Source organism: Microchirus variegatus (genome assembly GCF_963457635.1).
Source record: "Microchirus variegatus genome assembly, chromosome: 4".
Taxonomy (NCBI): domain Eukaryota; kingdom Metazoa; phylum Chordata; class Actinopteri; order Pleuronectiformes; family Soleidae; genus Microchirus; species Microchirus variegatus.
Genome location: NC_139805.1, coordinates 15,155,592 through 15,176,795, shown reverse-complemented (window position 1 = coordinate 15,176,795; position 21,204 = coordinate 15,155,592). Strand labels below are relative to the sequence as shown.

Sequence of the window (21,204 nt, the reverse complement as noted above, 5' to 3'; positions counted from 1 at the left end):
TTTGCCGCCCTGATTGGCCTGATTAGCCTGATTGCTGACTGATTGCCGACCAGGTTCAGGTTGTTGAAACAGGAGTCAAGCTGAGAGTTTAGTGTAGTGTGTGTTCTGTGTATATATATTTTGATCTCAATGTCTGGATGTGTATTTTGTGTAATGCAGTAGTCTGCCGCTTCTCCTCATAATCAAATTTAATCGAGATTAATCTTCTACAGTGTGTTGAAAGGAATCCAATTTACACGGCTCCTTCAGTTACTGTTACGTCTCGCTGTATTAATCGAATCATTGAAAAGCATTCTGGGACACGGTCATAACAAAGGAAATGGTTGTCATCAACACATTAACCAACACATGTATCTGTTTCTATATATATATATGAATCTCACATTTGAGATTTACATAAACATATGTATTCGAATGTTTTGTATTTGTTTTTTTGTTTATTTTTTTGTGTGTTTCATAGTTGTGGTTTTCATATGAGCCTTTACAGGTTTCTGCTGCACCCTCACATGCATGTACTTTTATGCGTTAGCATCTATGTGTTTTATATATTGTTTATATGTGAAATAAACTAAACTAAATCAGGAGCAGAGGTGGAAAGAGTACTGAAATATTCTACTCAGGTAAACAATTTTACTTAAGTTGAAGTAAAATGATTGGTCTAAAAATGTACTCAGGTTAAAGTAAAAACGTAGCTTGTTGAAAATTCATTCAGAGTAAAAGTTACTTTTTTAACAAGGTTGAGGTTCGTGTTTTGTGCAAAAAGGACAATGGGACACAAATATTACACTAACTGTTTTTTATTAACTCATTGGCTGCCAATGACGTCTATAGACATCAATTCAAATACAACCATTCACTGCCAAATAAGAGAATCGACTCTTTCATTTGGTAGTTTCAGTGTTTACACAGTCATAATAGAACACACTGTTTTGTGGGTCTTGAAAATCAGTCAAAATGCTGTAAAACACAGCCAATGAGTTAAAGGCAAACCTTTACAAATTAAAATGCTAACAAAATAAAATATGAAAAAAAAGGTATCAGTCAAATTGGGTCAAAGGTCACACAAATGCTTTAACTTTCTCCTTAATCAGCGGCAATTCACCAATTCACTGCCAAAGTTACTTAGTAACAGATGTGATTAAACAGGACATATTATGCAAAAATCTACTTTTTAATCATTTTAATACTTATATTTGGGACTCTGGAGGCCCTATGAGTCAGCTAAGTGTGAAAAAAGATGACTCACTCATGTTTTTGTGGTCCTCCTCAGTCTAAGTACAGGAGATGTACTTAGACTTCCGCATCTTAGAAGAGATGTTTGACTTCCGCACGTCCACAAAAAAAAAAAAAACCCTACTCAATTACAGTAACGCGAGTAAATGTAATTCATTACTTTCCACCTCTGATCCACAGGGTTTCATCACATCTGGTCTGTAGCTGGCCGTGCTGCTGATGCGATGATACAGAGGGAGTTAGTGCTGTTGAAGGCGTTGTTGTCCATCCTGCTGCTGGAGGAGGTTTATGAAGGAAGGCCGATATCTGCCACCAGCTCATCACAGCGTAGCTGTTACAGCGTCTGCCTCCTGAGCTATTTAAATCTGTCTGTGTGCACCCATTGTTTGTTATGTATATAAATATCTGTTGGCATTTGCCAGATGTCCACGTGGGACAGTAAGTGAGGAGGGGGCACTATGATTTAAATTTTCAGGAACCTTCCCTCAGGAAGTAATCTGAAGCAGGACACACGGGACATAGTGAATGGTTTCCTTCTGCTTCTGTTTGCACTTGCGGTGAGATTTGTGTGAAATTAGACTGTTTTTGCCACATGGTGCACACTATTTCTCTATCTGCCTCTGTGGATTTCTCAGTACTGACCCACACATCATCACTGTAGCTGCTTGCACAATATCAGCACGGGGACATTAACCCACACAAACACAAAACATCTGTGCTGCCGGTTTGTCATAAAGCCAACTGACCACCTCAGTGAGAAACTGTAATCATGAAGGCAGCGAAGTTCCCTGGTTTGGAGGGACTCAAAACATCTGCTGGCTTTGAAGCTACCAGGAAGCCCCCGGTCTCACTCAGCGCAGATAACACTCGGGCCTTAGCCAGAAAGTCAGATCCATGTGCTTGCAGGAAGCAGGAAATGAAGAAAATGTGATGAAATAAGAGAGGGAAGCAAAGAGTGTGAAGTTCAAAAGTTAAAACCAGTGAGTGATTTGGCATATGGACAGGGTTTGTTTCAGTTAACTTTGTTTTTTATCAATAAAATTACCACATTTGCTGATGTTTTATCAAAACTGTTACAGTAGGCCACAAGTTTTCTTTAAACTCTGGGAAAACCACACTGTCAACATGAAGTAGAAGTACAAGAAGACTATTCACAGTTAGCCACATTTACATTTTCACTGTAACAGGGTATATGCAGGAATCCTTTTTAAGACTTTTTCAAGACCTTCTCAAAAAGACCTTATCACCACTTCAAGCTGTAATCAGCAACACATATTTAACTTTTAACTTAAACAAAACAGTTTTAGTTTGCAATTGAATAGCGCACAACCATACAAAGGAACTCATACGCTGGAAAGGAACAAAACGCGAAAGAATAAATTAAACCACACAGTAGGAGTGTGTTCGCTGTTGTAAGATGGATCCTCGCATTTACTCTTTATTTTTTGTAATTATGTATTGTATGTTTGGGTGACATCTACTGCACGTCTGTGCCTAAGGTTTCGACCTCTTTCTTTTTCTTTTTATAAGGGTTTTTTTCCCTGGTAGTTTTTCCTTACCCTGGTCGAGGGTCTAAGGACAGAGGATGTTACCAACCCTGTGAAGCCAAACTGTGTTTGGTAAACTGTGGGCTACATAATCTTGCAGGGCGAGCATGCCTTCGCATCGTTGTTTTAACAAACAGGAGGAGGGAAATAAATACATTCATGCATACTTTTGCCAGTCAAACTCTATGGACAAAATTTAATGCCTCATGAAATTGCAATTAAGACTTTTTAATACTCTTTAATGGCCTTTATTTTCCCAAAATTGACGTATCAACTTTTAATACTTTTTAAGACCCTGAAGACAATCAGCTTTTTTGTCATAAGACCTTCATTAGGGCAAATATGCTTTGTAAAATGTAATCTATCTATGAAAATAAAAATAAAATACACATAGAAGGTACAGCCCAAGACAGATTCTATCAGATTCTATTAAAACAGCATCAGGTGGTAACGATCTCTAAGACTTGGCTGTTACTTTCCACAGAGAGAAGGACCCAGAATCAGGCCTGATTTTACTGTAGGTCGCCTAATGCAAAGGTTGGCAGAAATCGGCAAGGTCAGGGGGAACAGACAAAGACGCACAAAATCCTGCCACGTTTAAAATATGTCCGACCAAGCAACGGATTTGTTCCAAACGTCCTGATGTTTGAGACAAATTGAAAATTCCGGCAGCACTCGTGCCTTTCAGGTGGAAAAAACATTGGGAACACAGACTGATTGTTCTGACATTAGTGGAACTTTAAGAAGTTCCTGGTGGGGGCAAGATGGGAAGCGTTGGCACCCATCGGTCAACATTTCTGTGGTCTGAGTTGAAGTTTCACAAATACCTGCTGCATCACTACACACAGAAGCTTTTCAGACAGACAGAATTAGAAAAGCATTCGACACCATTGTGTCTCATCATACTTATTCCCAGCACAACGCAGAACACGATTGCCACATGCACGAGCACACATCCGTGACGGTGTCTCCATTCATGAATTTCTCTCTTTCTGCCCACTAAATGTACAGTTCACACAGCCGGTCATAACACATACACCTGTTTCACAACCCTGGAGTTCCCCCTTTTTTGCCACACATGTTGCACCGACATGCTTATATAGCATTAGAGAAGCATTGAGATTTAAAAATAAGCCTCCAAGATTTCTGAATTGCAAAAGCGCGTATCCGCCACAAATCCCTGGGTGTAATAATTCAGAGACATTGTGTAGCCCGTTACTCTTTTGCAACGACTGTGACGGAACTGCAAGAACACCACAAGCTAATCTAAAACAGCAGCCCTAAATGGATGTGACTCCAATAATGATTGGGGTGGAAAAGGAGCGAGAAGGGGTGAGACAACAGAGATGAGGAAAGAAGCATATATTTACTGTAAAGCACAAGAGGAAGTTCCCAGTAGAAGGCAAACAGTGGAGAGAGCTGAAGAAAAAGCAAGGGATAGGCTGAATCCTCTGTCCAGCGTGAGTGAGCGTCTCTCAAAGTGGATTTGAAGGCAGATGAGCCACGCCAACCTCCTCTGACCGCATTAACAAAACCTAATGGAACGGCTGGCTCCATGAGGCCTCGTCATCCATTATCTGACTGTTGCCCTGCGCAACCAAATAGGTTCATGGTCTCAGTGGCTGCAGCTCAGCTGTCATACTCAATGTTCTCCCTTTTCTTTGTCTTATTTCCTCTGGCCTTAATGAAAATGATTGGTAAACCAATTGCCTGGTACATAAAGAAGCCTGGGCAATATTGCCTCCATCAGGCCTGTGGCCACAAATCACTGTAAATCAGCAGGAGAGGAAAGGAAAACAATGGTCATATTTTGAATAGAGAGGCAGCTGTCGCCTCACTTCACACACAAGATCCATTATTGCCAAGTCATGTCGAGAGAGCAAGTGCAGTGCAAACACTTTAAATGTTTTAAATGAATAACAACACTACAATTAAACAGGAAGACATTTAAGGTTCTGCCTTCTTCAGTGTAATGATAGGGCAAACATTCAATATATCATGAATTGATTTTTGATTTTTTACCATTTTAAAACGTGCTTTTTCTTGAGGAATTGCGACATTTCGACTGGCTTGATGACGCAGCAGTCACTCATTAACCTCAAAATATATTGGAAGTTCTGTATATCAGAGTTATTTATCAGAGTTTTAACAATTTCTTTACAGCACGAGCTCAGTCAACACAGAGTAGGAAAAGTACTGATATTTATATTGCATTTATTTTATCATCAGCAGCTGCAGCTCTATGTTCTGTTATACATGTTAAGTACCACTGTCCCATTGAATTTAGATAAATGTCAGGCTGACTGAGCATGTGCATTGATTTTGGGAATGTGACTCATGGGTTATTGTCGCCAAAAAATGTATCATTCAATATTGGTTTAAGGAAGAAAATGTAATCACAATTACTATCGAATTGCAATAAATCAAAATTGCAATACAAATTGAATTAGCATTTGAATGAAATAAAATGGATTCATAAATCAAATTAGCGACTGTAATCCCTTGTATCCATGCAGTTACTATAGCATGCAGGTTTTTCTACAGATCTGCAGAAAAAGAAGGTTGACTCTACTCATTTAAACTACGAGCTTTAACAAAGGAGATAAAATACTCTAATCACTGTTCCACCCATCCCTTATTGGCAAATCTATCCATCAAGCAGGGACTTGCTGTGTTTTTAAGCTCACATTCATTATCAGGAGGATTATACTGAATGACTCAGAGGGCCTGCTCCACACATGTAGACTCTTCGAGACCATCGTGGTGTGGAGATTTTAGTGGTTCTCGTGTGGAGAGACCACGCCAAAGAGCAACTCCCTCTTCTTACGGTACATCTTTGGTATTCTGTGATTCTGACCTGGGCGCCGGGCGGTTTAAGCACTTCATTGCAGCCACTGTTTTCAGCAACCTGTCGGCACGGTGAGAAAATGACGGCACCCTCGAAGAATGGGAAGGGATGATGAACTGTAGAGGGGAGAAGGGGGGGGTGGGGGGCAGCTCACAGATAGAAACTGTACTACTGTGCGGCTAATCTCTCATTAATCCATGGCACTTACCCACAAACACGGTGACTGCACCTTTTGTGTGGTCGCACAGTGAAAGTGTTTTTTTTCCCTGTGGCCGGAGGTCAGGAGCAAAGACTGGTCTGACTCAGGACATTCCCAGGAGCACTGGGAAGAAATGAGGACACTGAACAGCACATGCATTGTGTGTGTTTGTGTGTCATTGTCATCATTTTGTAGATCCTATCAGCACACTAAAATATATCTGTTTGCACCATGTATGCATGCATCTATCTATCTATCTATCTATCTATCTAAGAACACTATTTTTGTCTGTATGTCACAGAGTGGCCGTATTGTCCTCTGTCAGACTGTGAGTCACCCGAACGGCCGAATGATAATTTCTCAATAATGTAAACTCGTTACACTGAGTTCCAGCGTCCATGTTAAATTGGTTTTATGCTTTGTGCGATGCTTGCCCTCTCACCAGACTGGGCCTGGATTACTCATACTACAGGAAATAATGACGCCAAGGTCCATTAAGTGCAATGGCAGGACATCATATCAGCATTAATCTCCCACTTAGCAGAGCAGCCCCAGGAGGGAATGACAGCGAGGGAGGAGAAAAGAGATCGAGAGAGACGGAGAATATGATTTTCAGCTCTTGCAGCTGCACACACACACACAGATACACACACATATACGGTATATACTGTGTATATTTTTCTGTGTGTGAAGTATTTAAGTCATAAGGTCTGGTGGTAACAAATGGATACCGGTGAGATCATTACTTTTCTTTTTAGCACCACAGTGTGGCAAAAATATTCCCTCTTCAAATTTCTTCTCCTGTCAGTGGTAACATTTTTAAAGGTGCACTTTAATGAACCACAAGATGTCACCATTATCCATATGAAAAGGGTTTTAACAACAAACAATACTTCATAATAAAACTTCAGGGGTAACAGCTAATGGCTTCAGCTCCTATGTCCTATTATCTTTTTTGATTGTTGATCTACCAACATTTCATTTTCATCTTTAATTTAATGTCTGCAAAAATGTCTGCAAAAATGAGTTGTTTTTGCGCACACACCAATTAGTGATAGTGCACTTAGCGCTTTCTTTTTACACACAGTAGTGAACACAGGACACAGCACCTGGACACAGGAGCAGTGAGCAGCGCTTATCGGGGAGTATCGGGAATTGGATGCCTTGCTCAGGGGCACCCTGCCCTTGATTCAAACAAGCAACTTTCCAGTTACAAGCCCACATCTTCTCCTCCTGGCCATGGTCTGTTCACAGATATTAAAGAGTGCTCTATTCTCTTCCACTTATAAAGCCATTGTCTCACTGGAGCATGTAAAGCAGACATTATAAACACTACATTAGGAGCCATATACTTCATATTATTATTTTTTCCCCTTTTCACTTCTACCTCTCTCAGGGTCGCCATAGTGGACGACGCTGAAGTTAGCCTCCGATTCGTCAGCCTCCGATTCGGCACTTAAGGGGAAAGTTAAGGGGAAATAAACTTGATGTGCAGTGCGACTGTTTGTACACTGGTTGTCTGTTTTTTTGTGACACTTCTTGACGTGAAAACATTTTAGACATGTTAGGTAAGACATTAACCTTGCATGACATCCACTGTTGTATTTGTGAAACTTTTATTTTATTTGTGAAAATGCTAAAGGGGAGATTTCACCGTTTTTGTTTTATACCCAGACCTCATTAGAACTGGTCTGGATCCAAAACTACTGTACCTAGAGTTCTGAAATCTGGACTAGATTATCCTACAGACCCTGAATATTCATAAAAACACAGTCTGATTTGTGAAACCTTTATTCTATTTGTGAAAATGCAATAAAGGAATATTTCACATTTTTTTCAGCATATAGACCACTTTGGACCAGGTCCTGATCCAAAACTACTGTACCTAGACTTCTCAAATGTGAAGTAGATTAATCTACAGACCCTGAAGATTAATAAAAACACACCCTCTGATTTGTGAAACCTTTATTCTATTTGTGAAAATGCAGTAAATGCACATCCACAGTGGATGATCCGTATATTTGATTCGGGCAGAGAGTTCTACACTGGATGCCTCTCTGATGCAACCCTTTTTAGAGCGTTGCATGGTCAAACTCCTCCATACTGTACATCTCTGACCTCAGATTTTACTTGTGGTCCCAAATACACAGTTTAAGATGCAAGGTAAAGGATCCTTTGAGTCTCTTTTTAGTCCGGCTTTTAGTTGTATGGTTGTATGTATAGTATTATGGTTCTTATTGTTTTATTATTTGTAATGCGTTTTCTTCAACTTAGAGTATCCAATTAACAATGAGCAATTGGGATTGGGTACATTATATATACACAATATAATTATAATAATTATTGTTATTATTAGCATTATAAGTACTATTAGTACAGTACTACATTGTCGCATTGTGGTGCTATTGCGCCATCTAGTTGCATGAACTAAACGTGTCTCTCTGTATCTGTAGATGTCCAGCAATATTCCTGAAGGACCTCTGATTCGCTTTAGAAACATTTGATTATCAGGTTATAATCATGAATACAGGTTTACTTTCAAAGTCGTATTACAATGTAATGACGTGTTTTTAAAAAACCTGTGACTGATTCCCAGTCCGGAGTAAAAGGATGTCCGAAGATTAGCCTGATCAGAATTGTGTAGCTTTTGCTCCGGGTCGGTTAGCTGACCTGCAGGTACCCGGCTGTCAGTGTTGGAGAACGGCGACAGTCAAACCAAATACCGTTTTATCCCAGGCTGTGAGCAACACACGATCGCCAAGATGTTCGAAGAGGCGAGTGAAGTGTTTGACAACATGTTCAAATCGTCTTTTCCCCTCACCTTCATCGTATTTATCCCCGCGGTGCTGATCCTGGTGTCGCCGCTCCCGGCCGAGGCGGCACATGAGTTCACGGTGTACCGCATGCAGCAGTATGACCTGCAGGGACAGCCGTACGGTGAGTGACCGTTTGTCCCTTTTCTTCTACTATAAATAATAGTTTACCATACGGCACTGATTGGCCCAGTAATAAGGTCGATCTCCATTAGCTTTATCAAGCTATCCTGCTAAATGACAGCACGCTGGGCAGCTACGGCTAACTAGCTGCTAGCATAGCTTAGCATCAGATCTTTGATCCGAGGTCAGTGTGAAGAATTCAGATAAATGGATAAAAGTTTCCATTTTTAGTGCCGAATTTAATACAAAGACTGGATAAAATGGATAACGGAGACGTCAATGTGCAACATATTCTAATAAATCGCCTAGCAATATAATAACAGAAGATACATCACAATGCAAAATTCCAACATAATCAAAACGTTGGCTAAAATGTTCACAGTTTACTGGATGCACTGTGGTTGTTCTGCTTTTGTAGTAGTGGATTGCAAAACTATATTGTTTTGATTATTAGTCAACCAGTATTTAATTTTCATGATTATCTTTGCACACACAGTTAGCGATAGTGAATATGACATCTGTTTTTGCCTAGTCCAATGTATGGTCTAGGTTTTGACCCCTTTTCTTAATCACTCCCATAGTTAAACTGTGAGCAGGAGTTTTGTAGGACAACGGTCTCCTCTACTCCTCCTTCCATACACTATGTCGCAATAGATAGATAGATACTTTATTCATCTCACAGAGAAATGCACAATATTGATCATGCTTTGTCTGATATTTGTATTGAAAATTGTTCAAAACTAACAAACTTGAAACATAGATCAGAAATCTGAAACATGACCAGTTAGTCTTATTCACCCAATGGCATAAAGACAGTAGTATTTATCTGTGTGATGAAAAGGGCTGATTGTTGATTGTGGTATCCTCAGGTACCAGGAACGCCATCCTGAACACTGAGGCCCGTACGGTGGAGGCTGAAGTACTAAGTCGTCGATGTGTTATCATGCGGCTGGCAGACTTCTCCTATGATCAGTACCAGAAAGCCCTGCGGCAGTCAGCAGGAGCAGTGGTCATCACTCTGCCCAAGAACATGTCTGCTGTCCCTCAGGACATAGTGCAGGTACTTAAAAACACATCGTTTTTATATACCAACAACAACTTTTTACAGTGTGTGGTCAGGTGAAATGCTGTCCTTCACTTGGTATTTTTAACTCAAGAGAATAATAAAACCACAGTTGAATAATCAGACTGTAGTGATGTAAAATTTGATCTACAGATTAACAGCTGAATAAGAAATAAAAATGATAGCTATACATCATCAGTCATAATTAATGGCTACTTTTCTGTTTATGTTTGAAATTACTGCGAAAACAGCAATAGTAGGCATTAGATAAGTTATTCACGAAACGCCTACAACAATGTTGATTTACTGATCTTAAGTTGACTGGCCAATACAAGAGACCCACTTAAATTGATCAGCTGCTGTGCTTAAACACGTTATGCCCTTCTCTTCATCCTCTGTAGCAGTTCATGGAGCTGGAGCCAGAGATGTTGGCCACTGAGACCATTGTCCCTGTGTACTTTGCCATGGAGGATAATGAGCTGCTGTCCATCTACACCCAAACCCTAATCTCGTCCTCCTCACAGGGCTCATTATCAGCAGCTGAAGGTAGAGACTTCAGTATTCACCTGCTGATGTAATCTGTTTGTCTTCGCTCACGTGGGATGAGTATGCCATGTTTTGTGATAATGCACAAACCACTTTTCAACATTTAAGATCAAAGATTAACTTTTTTTTCTTGTGTTTCCTTTAGTGTTGCTGCACACGGCCACTGCCAACGGCTTCCAGATGGTCACCAGTGGAGCTCAGAGCAAAGCTGTCAGTGACTGGGCCATCACCAGTTTAGAGGTGAGAGTCATCCAGTTGATCAGTGTTCCAAACTGTACTGTAATGTCAGTGTACTGATATTAAAAAGCAGGTTTGTGCAGTGTACTAGAAGACCGATACATTCTGTGGTCAGTGGGTTGACTGTGACTCACTTCAGCTATGCATAGTCATCCTCTCAGACACTTTACTAAACACAGTGACATTGGATTAGCTAAATCCAAAGCTACGGATTTTGTCTTCTGTTTTCAGTGTTTCTGCCTTGTTGTTTATCACCAGGGTCGTTTGGCTGGAGTTGGAGGAGAGGACCTTCCCACAATCGTTGTGGTGGCTCACTATGACTCCTTTGGTGTTGCACCAGTAGGTCCACTGCTTCCTTCTCCTTATCACCACACTTTCAAAACGTTTAGTAACATGAGCAGCAAAAAATATCCTCTCTGTGAATATCTGTGTGACTTACTTATTAGCTCACAGTCCAAAAACTCATATGACTTTCAGTGATATTTAATATTTAGTCAAAGTAATCCAACTGTGTGTGTTGTCCAGTGGCTGTCATATGGAGCTGACTCAAACGCTAGTGGTGTGTCCATGTTACTGGAGCTGGCTCGTCTCTTCTCAAAACTCTACACTTACAAGAGGACACATGCCGGGTGAGTAATGACACCAACATTCACCTTCAGGTTGTTATTGGTCTTTTGTGTGATATGATACTTGCCGATACCCTTGAGGACAACTCAATACAGAGATTGTGGAGAGTTTGGTGCTTCTTAAGTCACCACCAGTGGGCAGGCTCTGCTATTTACACGATAGACTCCACTCTATTGAAGGACTGTCAGTCTGTTACAATAAACCGTTATTCAGCCATCAGTGTTGGAGGCTGCACAGAATGCTGTTAAACATTAGCTTGGGATCATTTAGCACACGTTTTTAGTGTTACCAATGGAGTTTGGAGTAAGCAGATGCATGTTCAGCTTCCGTCCTTCCTTGTGCAATACAATTATCGATACGCCAGTGCAATTATCAATATTTTAATTAACAAATGAAGGCTGGGCATAGCTACTTGATGTCTGAAACTTACCTGGTTGAAGAAGAGGGAGTTTACGGTGGGATAGTTGTGGAGAAAGCTATGTTAAGAGATGCTCTATCCACTTTCATTACATAGACATTATGCACTTTGTTCTCTAATCCTGCACTTTTAACTTTACACTGATGTTTTTGTTCCTACAGTTAGACAGATTTTGTGACGCGTCTCTATACGATTGTCGCTGTGAAGCAGAAAATGCTAGCCAATCGACTGTTCTGAAGTGGAGTTAGAATTAACGTAATCTAAATCTCGATAGCGTTATTTTTTGTCCAGGTGCTTATTAATTCCTCGGTATTGACTGGTGATGGACTGGTATCAATTTAATACTGGTTCTCAGTATCCGACCCTACCCATGATTTTTTAAGTGGTATCCCAGCATCTGGTTATCTTACACATTTGTGTTAACACAGTCTCCTGAGTGAAGCTTTGCACCGCACACTTGCTTAATGCGGTTTATACATGATGAAACATTAGATGTTGTATTGATTGCTTCCCAGTGGTTCATCCATTTGTAGTAGGAAGTCTTAAGTGTCTTGCTGTGAATGCTTTTTGAGAAGCATGTGAACATTATCTGTGCGCCCTGTGTTAAACACCTAAAATGGTCAGGTCTTATGTCTAAATGTACTTAAGAGTAGCTGAGTGAGACCCTGAAAGCAGTTAGTGAAGGGCTAATGGACTTTACTGTAAGTGCATTGCATAAAATAAAGTTGTCTCAATAGAATCAAAGTTAGCAATTCTTACTTGACATGTCTTGTCACTTCTGACGCCTCCATGTTGATTTCTGAGTCCTCCTGTAGACGCTCCTCTCTCTCTCTCTGAATGGTGTTTTCAGGTACAACCTGCTGTTCTTTGTGTCCGGTGGAGGGAAGTTCAACTATCAGGGCACCAAACGTTGGCTGGAGGAGAATCTGGACCACACAGGTACCGTTCATCATCTGTCAAACACAAGAGAATAAAATATGATATCTTAGTCCCTCATTAGAGAATAGAAACGGTAAAACACATGCCAATTCATACAGTTGACCAAACTTATGAGCACTTCCTTTCTCCTCCTCTTTCCATACATTTTCAATGTAGTTATTAACGCTCTCCTCTGTTGTGCTTTTCTCTGCCTTTGGTGATAGACTCCAGTCTGCTGCAGGACAACGTAGCTTTCGTGTTGTGTCTGGACACTCTAGGGAACGGAGACTCTCTGCACCTCCACGTGTCCAAACCTCCTAAAGAGGGAACTCCTCAGTTTTCTCTGCTCAAGGAGCTAGAGACGGTAAGTGTGCTGAGGCTTTATTACACATGCTGTACCTGTTGGGTTGGCCAGGTTTGGACAGAATTTGTGAGATTATATTCATGTTTTATTGGATCACACTGGCTTTCCTTAGCCACCTGACACAGTGCTTTAAAGCTATAGTCTGTAACACCTTTTAATCTTATTTAAAATCCTCTTCACATCTGATAGCATATATGCATCGTGCAATCAGAGCACATGTACTGCTCAGCTTTGCAGAAATGATCACACATCTGGGAAATTGACACAACCACCGTCTTCTGTTCTCGATCCTAATCCCAGGTGGTGAGCAGTCAGTACCCAGAGGTCAAGTTCTCCATGGTTCACAAGAAAATAAACCTGGCCGAGGACATGCTGGCCTGGGAGCACGAACGCTTCGGGATCCGCCGCCTGCCGGCGTTCACTCTGTCCCACCTGCCCTCGCACCGCCTGCCCGAGCGCTCCAGCATTATGGATGTGCGGTCAGTTTCCCCCTTCTCTCGCCAAGGAGCGGGAGAGCCCCCTGCTGGGTGGGTTTATCACTGCAAGTCTCTGAATCGCAAGTGTTCATTCCAGCTTCATTCATGTTGATGGTGTAGACCTGTGTGTAACGCTTGGTTTCGGTCTGACTAGTGGGTCCCCCCCCCAGTTCACCAGTGTGCTTCTGTTAGATCTGCTGTGTTGGAGCTTTTGTTGGTGTGTGACATGATGTTTCTTCAGTGTGGTAGTAAAACATTAATCCTCTTCTTCTTTTTTTTTTGCCTGTGGTGTGTTGAGGTTTTTCCTCTGTCCCTGTTTGATCACGGTTTGAGTTTTTCTTCGTCCTCTAACGTCTGCAAACTTGTGTTTCTGTCTCGCAGGCCTCACGTTGATGTAAAGAAACTGAGCAGGAACACAAAAGTGGTGGCAGAGGTGTTGGCCAGGGTCATATACAACCTCACAGAGAAGGTATAGATTAGCATATGGTTTATAATGTGTTGAAACTGTTCATGATTTGTCCGTTTCCTCTCTGTGATGTTGTATTTTTGCTCTTGTGCTCTTTTGAGCAGGGGGCACCTGCAGACTTGGAGATCTTCACTGAACAAATGGTAAGTCACCAAACATACGTACAGAACACTCGGTGATGGAGTGACTTTTGGGTAATAATTAGCCTCACATTAACTTTGTTAACCAGTGGGGAGAAGAGATTATGTGTTAGGATCGTATGTTAAATCTAAATTGAATTAAATATTCAGGTTTCAGTATTTTAAGATGTTATAATGCACATATATTTTATATTAAATTTACTTTTTACAACATTGTAACTTTAATTAAGGTCTATATTATATCATATTTACAAGGGTTGGGGTTAAAGCTAAAGCTGTGGTGATGTATTAAATGTCTCTGCATTTGGCTGAAACAGAAAACCTTTGTTTTAGTGTATAAAAATGTAAATAAAGGTATGAGTTGTGAAATAAGAAACCCAATGGATCTTATTACTCTAAAACATTAAATATGATCCTTAAAAATTAGTTTGTATTGAGTTGAAATGTATAGTCTAGAGGAGACTCATCAGACTGTCCAGCAGAGGGCGCTCTCAGCAGAGCTCAGCCTTAGATCCTGGAGGTGGATAGAATGTCAACATAATATTAGTTTGAACTTGCCCTAATCATTTTGTTCACAGTCGTATGTTGTTTTTGTAATCATGTATATTCTACATACTTACATCAGCAGGTGCAGGAGGAGCAGTTATCAGCGGTGGTTGAGTGGCTCACAGCGCAGCCGCGAGCTGCTCAGCTGCTGGACAAAGACAGCAGCGTGGTGTCCACTCTGGAGTATCACCTCACACGCTACCTCAAAGACGTCAAGAAACACTATGTGAAAGCAGACAAAAGGTGCACAACAATAAATGTGCATGAATGTCATCTAGAAAGAAAACTAGAAATGATAACCGAATACATAACTGTCAAACACCTAAATGTGCTACACAAGCACGTATTTGACTGTAACATGGTGAATTTAAATGTTAAAATATGCTGACACGACATTATGGATAATTATAATAATATAATAATTCATTGCAGTGAGTCAAGAAAAGCTTCTTTGTGAATGTGAATATTTTCTTGTTTCTTTGCTCCATTTAACAAGAAATCAATCAATTTTGGTTTATGGACAAATTAATCATTTTCTCACATTTAATGGACCAAACAACTAATTAATGAATAGAGAAAATCAATTATGATAAAAGGCAGCACAACTATTTCTGCTCATGATATTAACTGAGTGTTTAACTCTCTCCTCCTCAGAGATCCAGAGTTTGTTTTCTATGACCAGCTCAAGCAAACGATGAATGCTTACAGGTAACGCTTTCATTCGCTCTTCTCCTTCCTTTCACACCATTCCTCTGCTGCTGCTCACACTGATTTACTTGAGCTCTGTGGAAGCCCTCAAATGTAAAATGGAGAAGTTTTCATTTCATCCTTGTAATAGATATAATTCAAAGCTGAGAAGCAGCCACCACGTAAAGAGTCACACCCTTTCATTTTCTTTCCCTCAGAGTGAAACCTGCTATTTTTGACCTGCTGCTGGCCGTCTGCATCGCGGCCTACTTAGGAATGATGTATCTAGCTATCCAGGTAAGTGCCTGTGCTCATGCAGCACACATGCTCTCTGCTCAGCAAACGAACAAAATAACACTGAATGACTGTTCTTGTCTCTTCACAGAATTTTGGCATCCTCTACAGTGTCGTCCGTAGAATCACTCAACCCAAGGTCAAAGCCCACTAAGATCAACCTAATCCTGTTCTTGCCCTTACTCCTCCTCTCTCCTCCTCTCCACTGAAATCTTCAAACTCGAGCCAGTCAGAACACAGTAAACTGGGCTTGAGCTGCAGTTTCCCCCGATTTTTCAAAACCAGCAAGAATCACTTCCACGTCCTCAATCCTGCTCCGCAAGCTATGATGTCAGATCCTGTCCTGCTGCCAACTTTCGTCGATTTGGTCTCGCAGACCAGAATAATCAGGAGCTGTTCCTTTTTGCACTGAGAATATTTCACGATTGGACTCTCGCGATTGATTTTGAAACAACGCCGTCGCAGGCCTCACAGGTTCAGACGAGGTCAGGTGACGGTTTGTGATGTTTGCTCAGCCGATCGCTCTTCATTCCTTTTCTTACTGTACTACACTATCAAGTGGTGATGTTTTCCTTGGGCAGCTAGAGGACAAAACTGGACACATGGGAGTTTTAATTAATTTTGTTGAAAGACGCGTTGGCCAAAACTAAACTCACGCTTTGTGCAGAGGCTTCCTGTTTTTCATTTTGACCTATTGCTTCAGCTTTCCATCTCTCGCTCTCTCAGTCCTCACAGCCGTTGTGTACAGGGTGTAGGATTTATCAACATCAAATGTCTCTTACCTCATCTTCCTCTTCCAAGCATGTTGAAGAACTGTAAAAACTCAAAATCCCAGCCTGCATAAAGAAGACCTGCCTCTGTTGTCAATAAAAAGGCTCATTCTGTGGAAATAAAATCAAAAATCCATACATTTAGGTCAGTGTTTCTCACTCCTGGTCCTGGAGACCCTCTGCCCTGCTCGATTTAGATTTAGTTTCCCTGCTCAAACACCTGATTCTAATCAATGGCTCGTTATCGGGCTTCTGCAGGACTTCCTGATCATGTGACCGTTTGAATCAGGTGCGTTGGAGCAGGGAAACGTCTCAAACGAGCAGGGCAGTGGGTCCACCAGGACCACGACTGAGAAACCCTGATTTAGGTGATCGTTGAAGCAAAAAAAAAAAAAAAACAACCATCAGTATAATTATTTTACACTCCATGTCTGCCAAACGGAAATAATGTCACTTGAACCTTGCTTTCTGCCCCGAGTAAAAAGGACTGAAAATCCAGTTTACGTCTTCTAAGTCTGAATAAAATGTGAAGTACGATTTTAATAATTAGTGAATTAATCAAACCGAATCGTAGAGATGAAAGGAAGGTAAATAATTGCCAAATCATTGTTTTTGTGTGTTTAAAAATGTCCTCTTCTGCTCACGTAACACATTAATATAGATAATCTAGAATAGTGCAAACACCCTCCGTGATCTTTAACGTTAACCTTTCTCCACGGTTGTTTCTCTGATGCTGTTGAAACACGGTGCGTCTTATTTAGAAAAACAAACCCAAATGATTTGATTTTAAGAAATGGTGCTGTAAAAAGCTCACGTTACAGGAGGTCACATGCAGCAATCATGTTTTCTTGTCTAATCAGAGCATGAGTTATTTACTGCGAGAAGAGTTCAGCGCCAACACATCAGGACAAGATAAATTTCCCCCTTTACTCCTTGATTATCAGTAGAAGTGTGTGTGTTGATTGTGAACTTTTGCCGACTGTGTCAGGAAAGCGACTTTACATTTTGACGCTGTGTGAAGATTTCTCGTTCAGGCCAACACAGCGGTATTTATACATGAAATAATGTCTTATGATGAGAGGAAACACGGAAGGTTTTGGATTCAATTTGGGTAAATAACCATGAACCTAATTATTTGGTCATATTTGTGGTTTCCTTGACCTTCTGTCGACTCTGGTTTTGTCTTGTGTGTTAATGTTTGTTTTGTTTTTTTTTCACCATGTGTTACTACATGAACCTGTAACATCCCGCCCTCCCCACTAACAGAGGACATTTGTATTAATACGAGGGAAATACTGTGGTACATATGAATTTTTATAATTTATTGAAACAGTTTTCTTGTGTACAGTGAGATGAACTCGCCTCTGGTTTGAACTCGCGTTTCGCCTCCGACACAAAACTTGATCTTTGCAATGAAAATGACATCAGATATGATTCAAATAAACGATGAAAAGTCCACGTGTTTTCGTTTCATGACGTGTTTTATTTGATGGTATTTCATGATACAATTTTTCAAATTGTAAAACAGTTGGGGGGGCATTTGGTAAAGTTTACAGTTGTATGCACGGTCCAAGGAAATGTGTATCAATCAAATAGGTTTAATTAATTATACCCCAGAAAGTTTTTTTTTTTTTTTTAAATCCCAAATTCCCCCTTCCCATTTCTATTTTAAACTACTAATAAACATTAAAAACAGTACTAATAAATTATAGTGCAGTTAAAAGAAATCCCTGCAAGACTTCTATACCCTCTGGGTCTCTTCCATCTTTCCACAAACACTTCTAATGTCATAATTTGGGGGGGGGGGGGGGGGCAATTTTGGCACAAATCAAAAGGATCATGGAGAAACTGTGTGTGGTGATGACATGAGTCAGTACAGACAAAACCCAACGAGGTCTTTGAGTCAGTGCTGCTGCACTTTCATCTCCACTCCCCTGATGTTTCCTGACGTCTTCTCATCTAAATCACCGTACGATCACTGATTCTAATCAGCCCCATGTGAATCGTCTGAGTGAACTGAGCTTCACGGGCAACACCAAAACACAAACATGACCTGATGTGTGAGCCAACATCGTATCAAATATTCATCACTCAATAATCAGCTACTAAAACAACATGACGTTCTCTCAAGAATTACAATTTTGGATCATTTCATCAGTTGTGGGTCGTAGTTATCGGACGAGCAATATTTGTCATTTAAGGTAAATACATTTAGGAGTAACATTTGACATTAACAACATGGTAATCATTATGTAACAGGAATGTAATATTCTTGTTATATCATGTTAATTTGTTCCAGTGTGGGAATAAGGAGACAGTATTACAGTAATGCCATGTCCTTTCCAAAGTAACAGTAATAACAAGTTACTGTAGGTTAGCATCAGTATGATACCTTCTTGATGAAGGTATACATGAAAATGATGTTTAAATCAATAATTATTTTATTATAACGTCATCCTACTATTGTATTACTACTTCCTATTTCAAAAATGATTACCATATTATTATAATGATAGCTGTTACGCAAATGTTCATTGTAATACTTGTAGACGGCTGTGTAGGGAAATAAACCAGTGTCAGTCTACAGGTGACAGAAATCATTGATGGTCAATGTAACAACACACACAAAAAAAATCAAGTGATCCAGTAAAATGGAACAAAAACAAGAGATGAATTAGCTCAAAAACTTCAATTCAAAATATAGTATAGATAGAATCCACAGACGTTGATCGTACTTTAGCATGATCTTCCAAATTCCAAATTTATACCTGATGTGGTGTTAAGTAGGTTATCATATTGCCCCTCCGACCTTCAGACTGTTCACATCATCACAGCACTGGTCTCCAACTCTAATGACCTTCAAGTCTGGTAAGTGGAAAAACAAGGTGCTCAGTAGAGCTGGTACATCATTATATTCCATCATGACATAGCAAAAACAACACTGATGATATTTTTACAGAATGGAATAGTGGTGACTGGTTTGATGCGTAACCATGTGTAATTCACAATAAATAAAAAACATTTTTACATTTAAGTGGCGGGCCGCATGTAATTGATTGATGTGACCCCCGGGGGACGCAAGTTTAAGACCTCTGGTGTGGAGAGTGAGGTGGAGGGAAAGAAGTGGTGAGACTGTGAAGAGGCACACTCTGCACACAGAGTACCAGACATGAAGCATGAGACGCAACTCGTCCAGATCCCACACCTTCACTCACAGTCACCTGTCAAAACAACGGTGTGTGTATGAGTTGAGCGGTGACCAGATGTGTGATGACGACGACTACAGCAGAATGAGTGTGACCCAGCGTTCAGATTCAAAAGAACAGACGTTGGACTAAATCAGCATTTTTGTTATGTCCATGAACAAGTGGCTCTTCCTGGTCCCAGGAAATATCGGATTCCTACACAGCAGAAAACAACAACAACAACAACTGGAATAACAAACAGTGCTCTCAGAGGAAGGAAATACACAAATAAAAACAGCAGCAATTCCAAAACACATCAATAATTATTACCTGAACTAAAGAAATAAAATAAGAGATGAATGAAACATTTATAAAAAAAAAAAGAAAGTATTTTCAGCACCTCAAAGAGCTGAGGTGAGGATTGTGGAAGACGAACAACTGGGAGTAAAAGACAACGACGCTTCTTCTCCTGCGGCCTCTGCTCCAGCAGAACAAGCCTGCTGTTCATCCAAACAAGAGCTGGAACTTTGATCGAGAGGTAGGAAGAATAAGAAATATCCCTTTAATGTCTACGCATGCAGCAGCTGCTGAACACACACGCACGCACACACACACACAGAGTAAAAGCAGTAGGAAAACCGCTCATCACATACAACTGACTTTTCAGGCCGATCCAATGCTCAGTTTCAGTATCGGTCTGATACAGGTCAGGATCACCGGGAAAATCAAAGACAAAATCTGTTGAATCCGTTTTTGAAATGACGAGTTATGGCCGGATGTAAAACGTTCACAGCTTCGTCGTGAAAAAGATGTAAAAACTGAAACATGTACAGTGAAGTTGTATCTATGACAAATTACTGCTTGTGTCACACTGGTTTGTGTGTGTGTTTGTGTGTTCATTGGTCACTGCTGCTCACATTTAGGAGAAGTTTATGTATTAAAAAAAAACATTTGATTACATGGATGCGTTTACTTTTTTCTTCAATCATTTGTTGGTAAGACAATTTCATAGCACATTTCCAAAATCATTCCCTTGACATGCATTCTTGAATACCATAATGAGTGCATACATACTTACTAATATTAATATTATATCTTTTTTTTATGTTAAAAACAAGTTCTGGGCTACTTTTTCCAAATTAGCCGTGAGCCTTGAAACTGGCACCACCAGTAAACCTGGTCATACGTGTAAATTCAGTCAATCAGTTCTCGCTCTTTGCTGTCATTAAACCAGCACGACACTTGTTTGCCTTCATGTTAGTGCAGCAGCCGATGCTTCGCAACACACACTGGAGAAAGATGAAAGAAAAAGAAAAAGAAATAAAAAAGAAAAAGAAGAACAGCTTTTTTTCTGTACAGGAATGATACATGAATGTTCCTAATGTCTGTTGATTATCAGCACAAAAGAAAAACTGAGAGGTGAAATGTTGTGAGTTTAACAGTCAGCTACATCCATACTCATCACACACACACACACACACCTGCACACGACAATGTGGTTTTTCCCATCAAACTAATGGAGGCAGAGGGGCCAGAGCTGCTGTGCAGACACCACCACTGACTTGTGCAATAATATGGAAATCAATACATGTGGTGCACAGCAACAGACAAGCTCACCATCACTGCAGACGGAGTTTAGAGAGGGTGGGGAGGAAACCAGTCTCGCCCTGACAGAATCAGTGTACATACTATCTGTGGGGGTAA

The 21,204-nt window shown here is 40.4% G+C and overlaps 1 protein-coding gene across 1 annotated transcript; it reads left to right on the top strand.

The window, feature by feature from the left end:
- Positions 1–8,589: 8,589 nt before the first annotated feature.
- On the top strand, positions 8,590–17,580 carry ncln (nicalin; the record flags this gene model as incomplete). The annotated part of the gene is made up of 15 exons (XM_083888135.1): positions 8,590–8,764; positions 9,633–9,823; positions 10,228–10,372; positions 10,518–10,612; positions 10,868–10,948; positions 11,135–11,238; positions 12,505–12,593; positions 12,797–12,936; positions 13,237–13,463; positions 13,794–13,881; positions 13,980–14,021; positions 14,644–14,807; positions 15,219–15,272; positions 15,470–15,548; positions 15,637–17,580. 15 exons carry the CDS (start codon positions 8,590–8,592, stop codon positions 15,697–15,699), a joined length of 1,737 nt encoding a protein of 578 aa, XP_083744261.1. The 3' UTR covers positions 15,700–17,580.
- Positions 17,581–21,204: the final 3,624 nt, after the last annotated feature.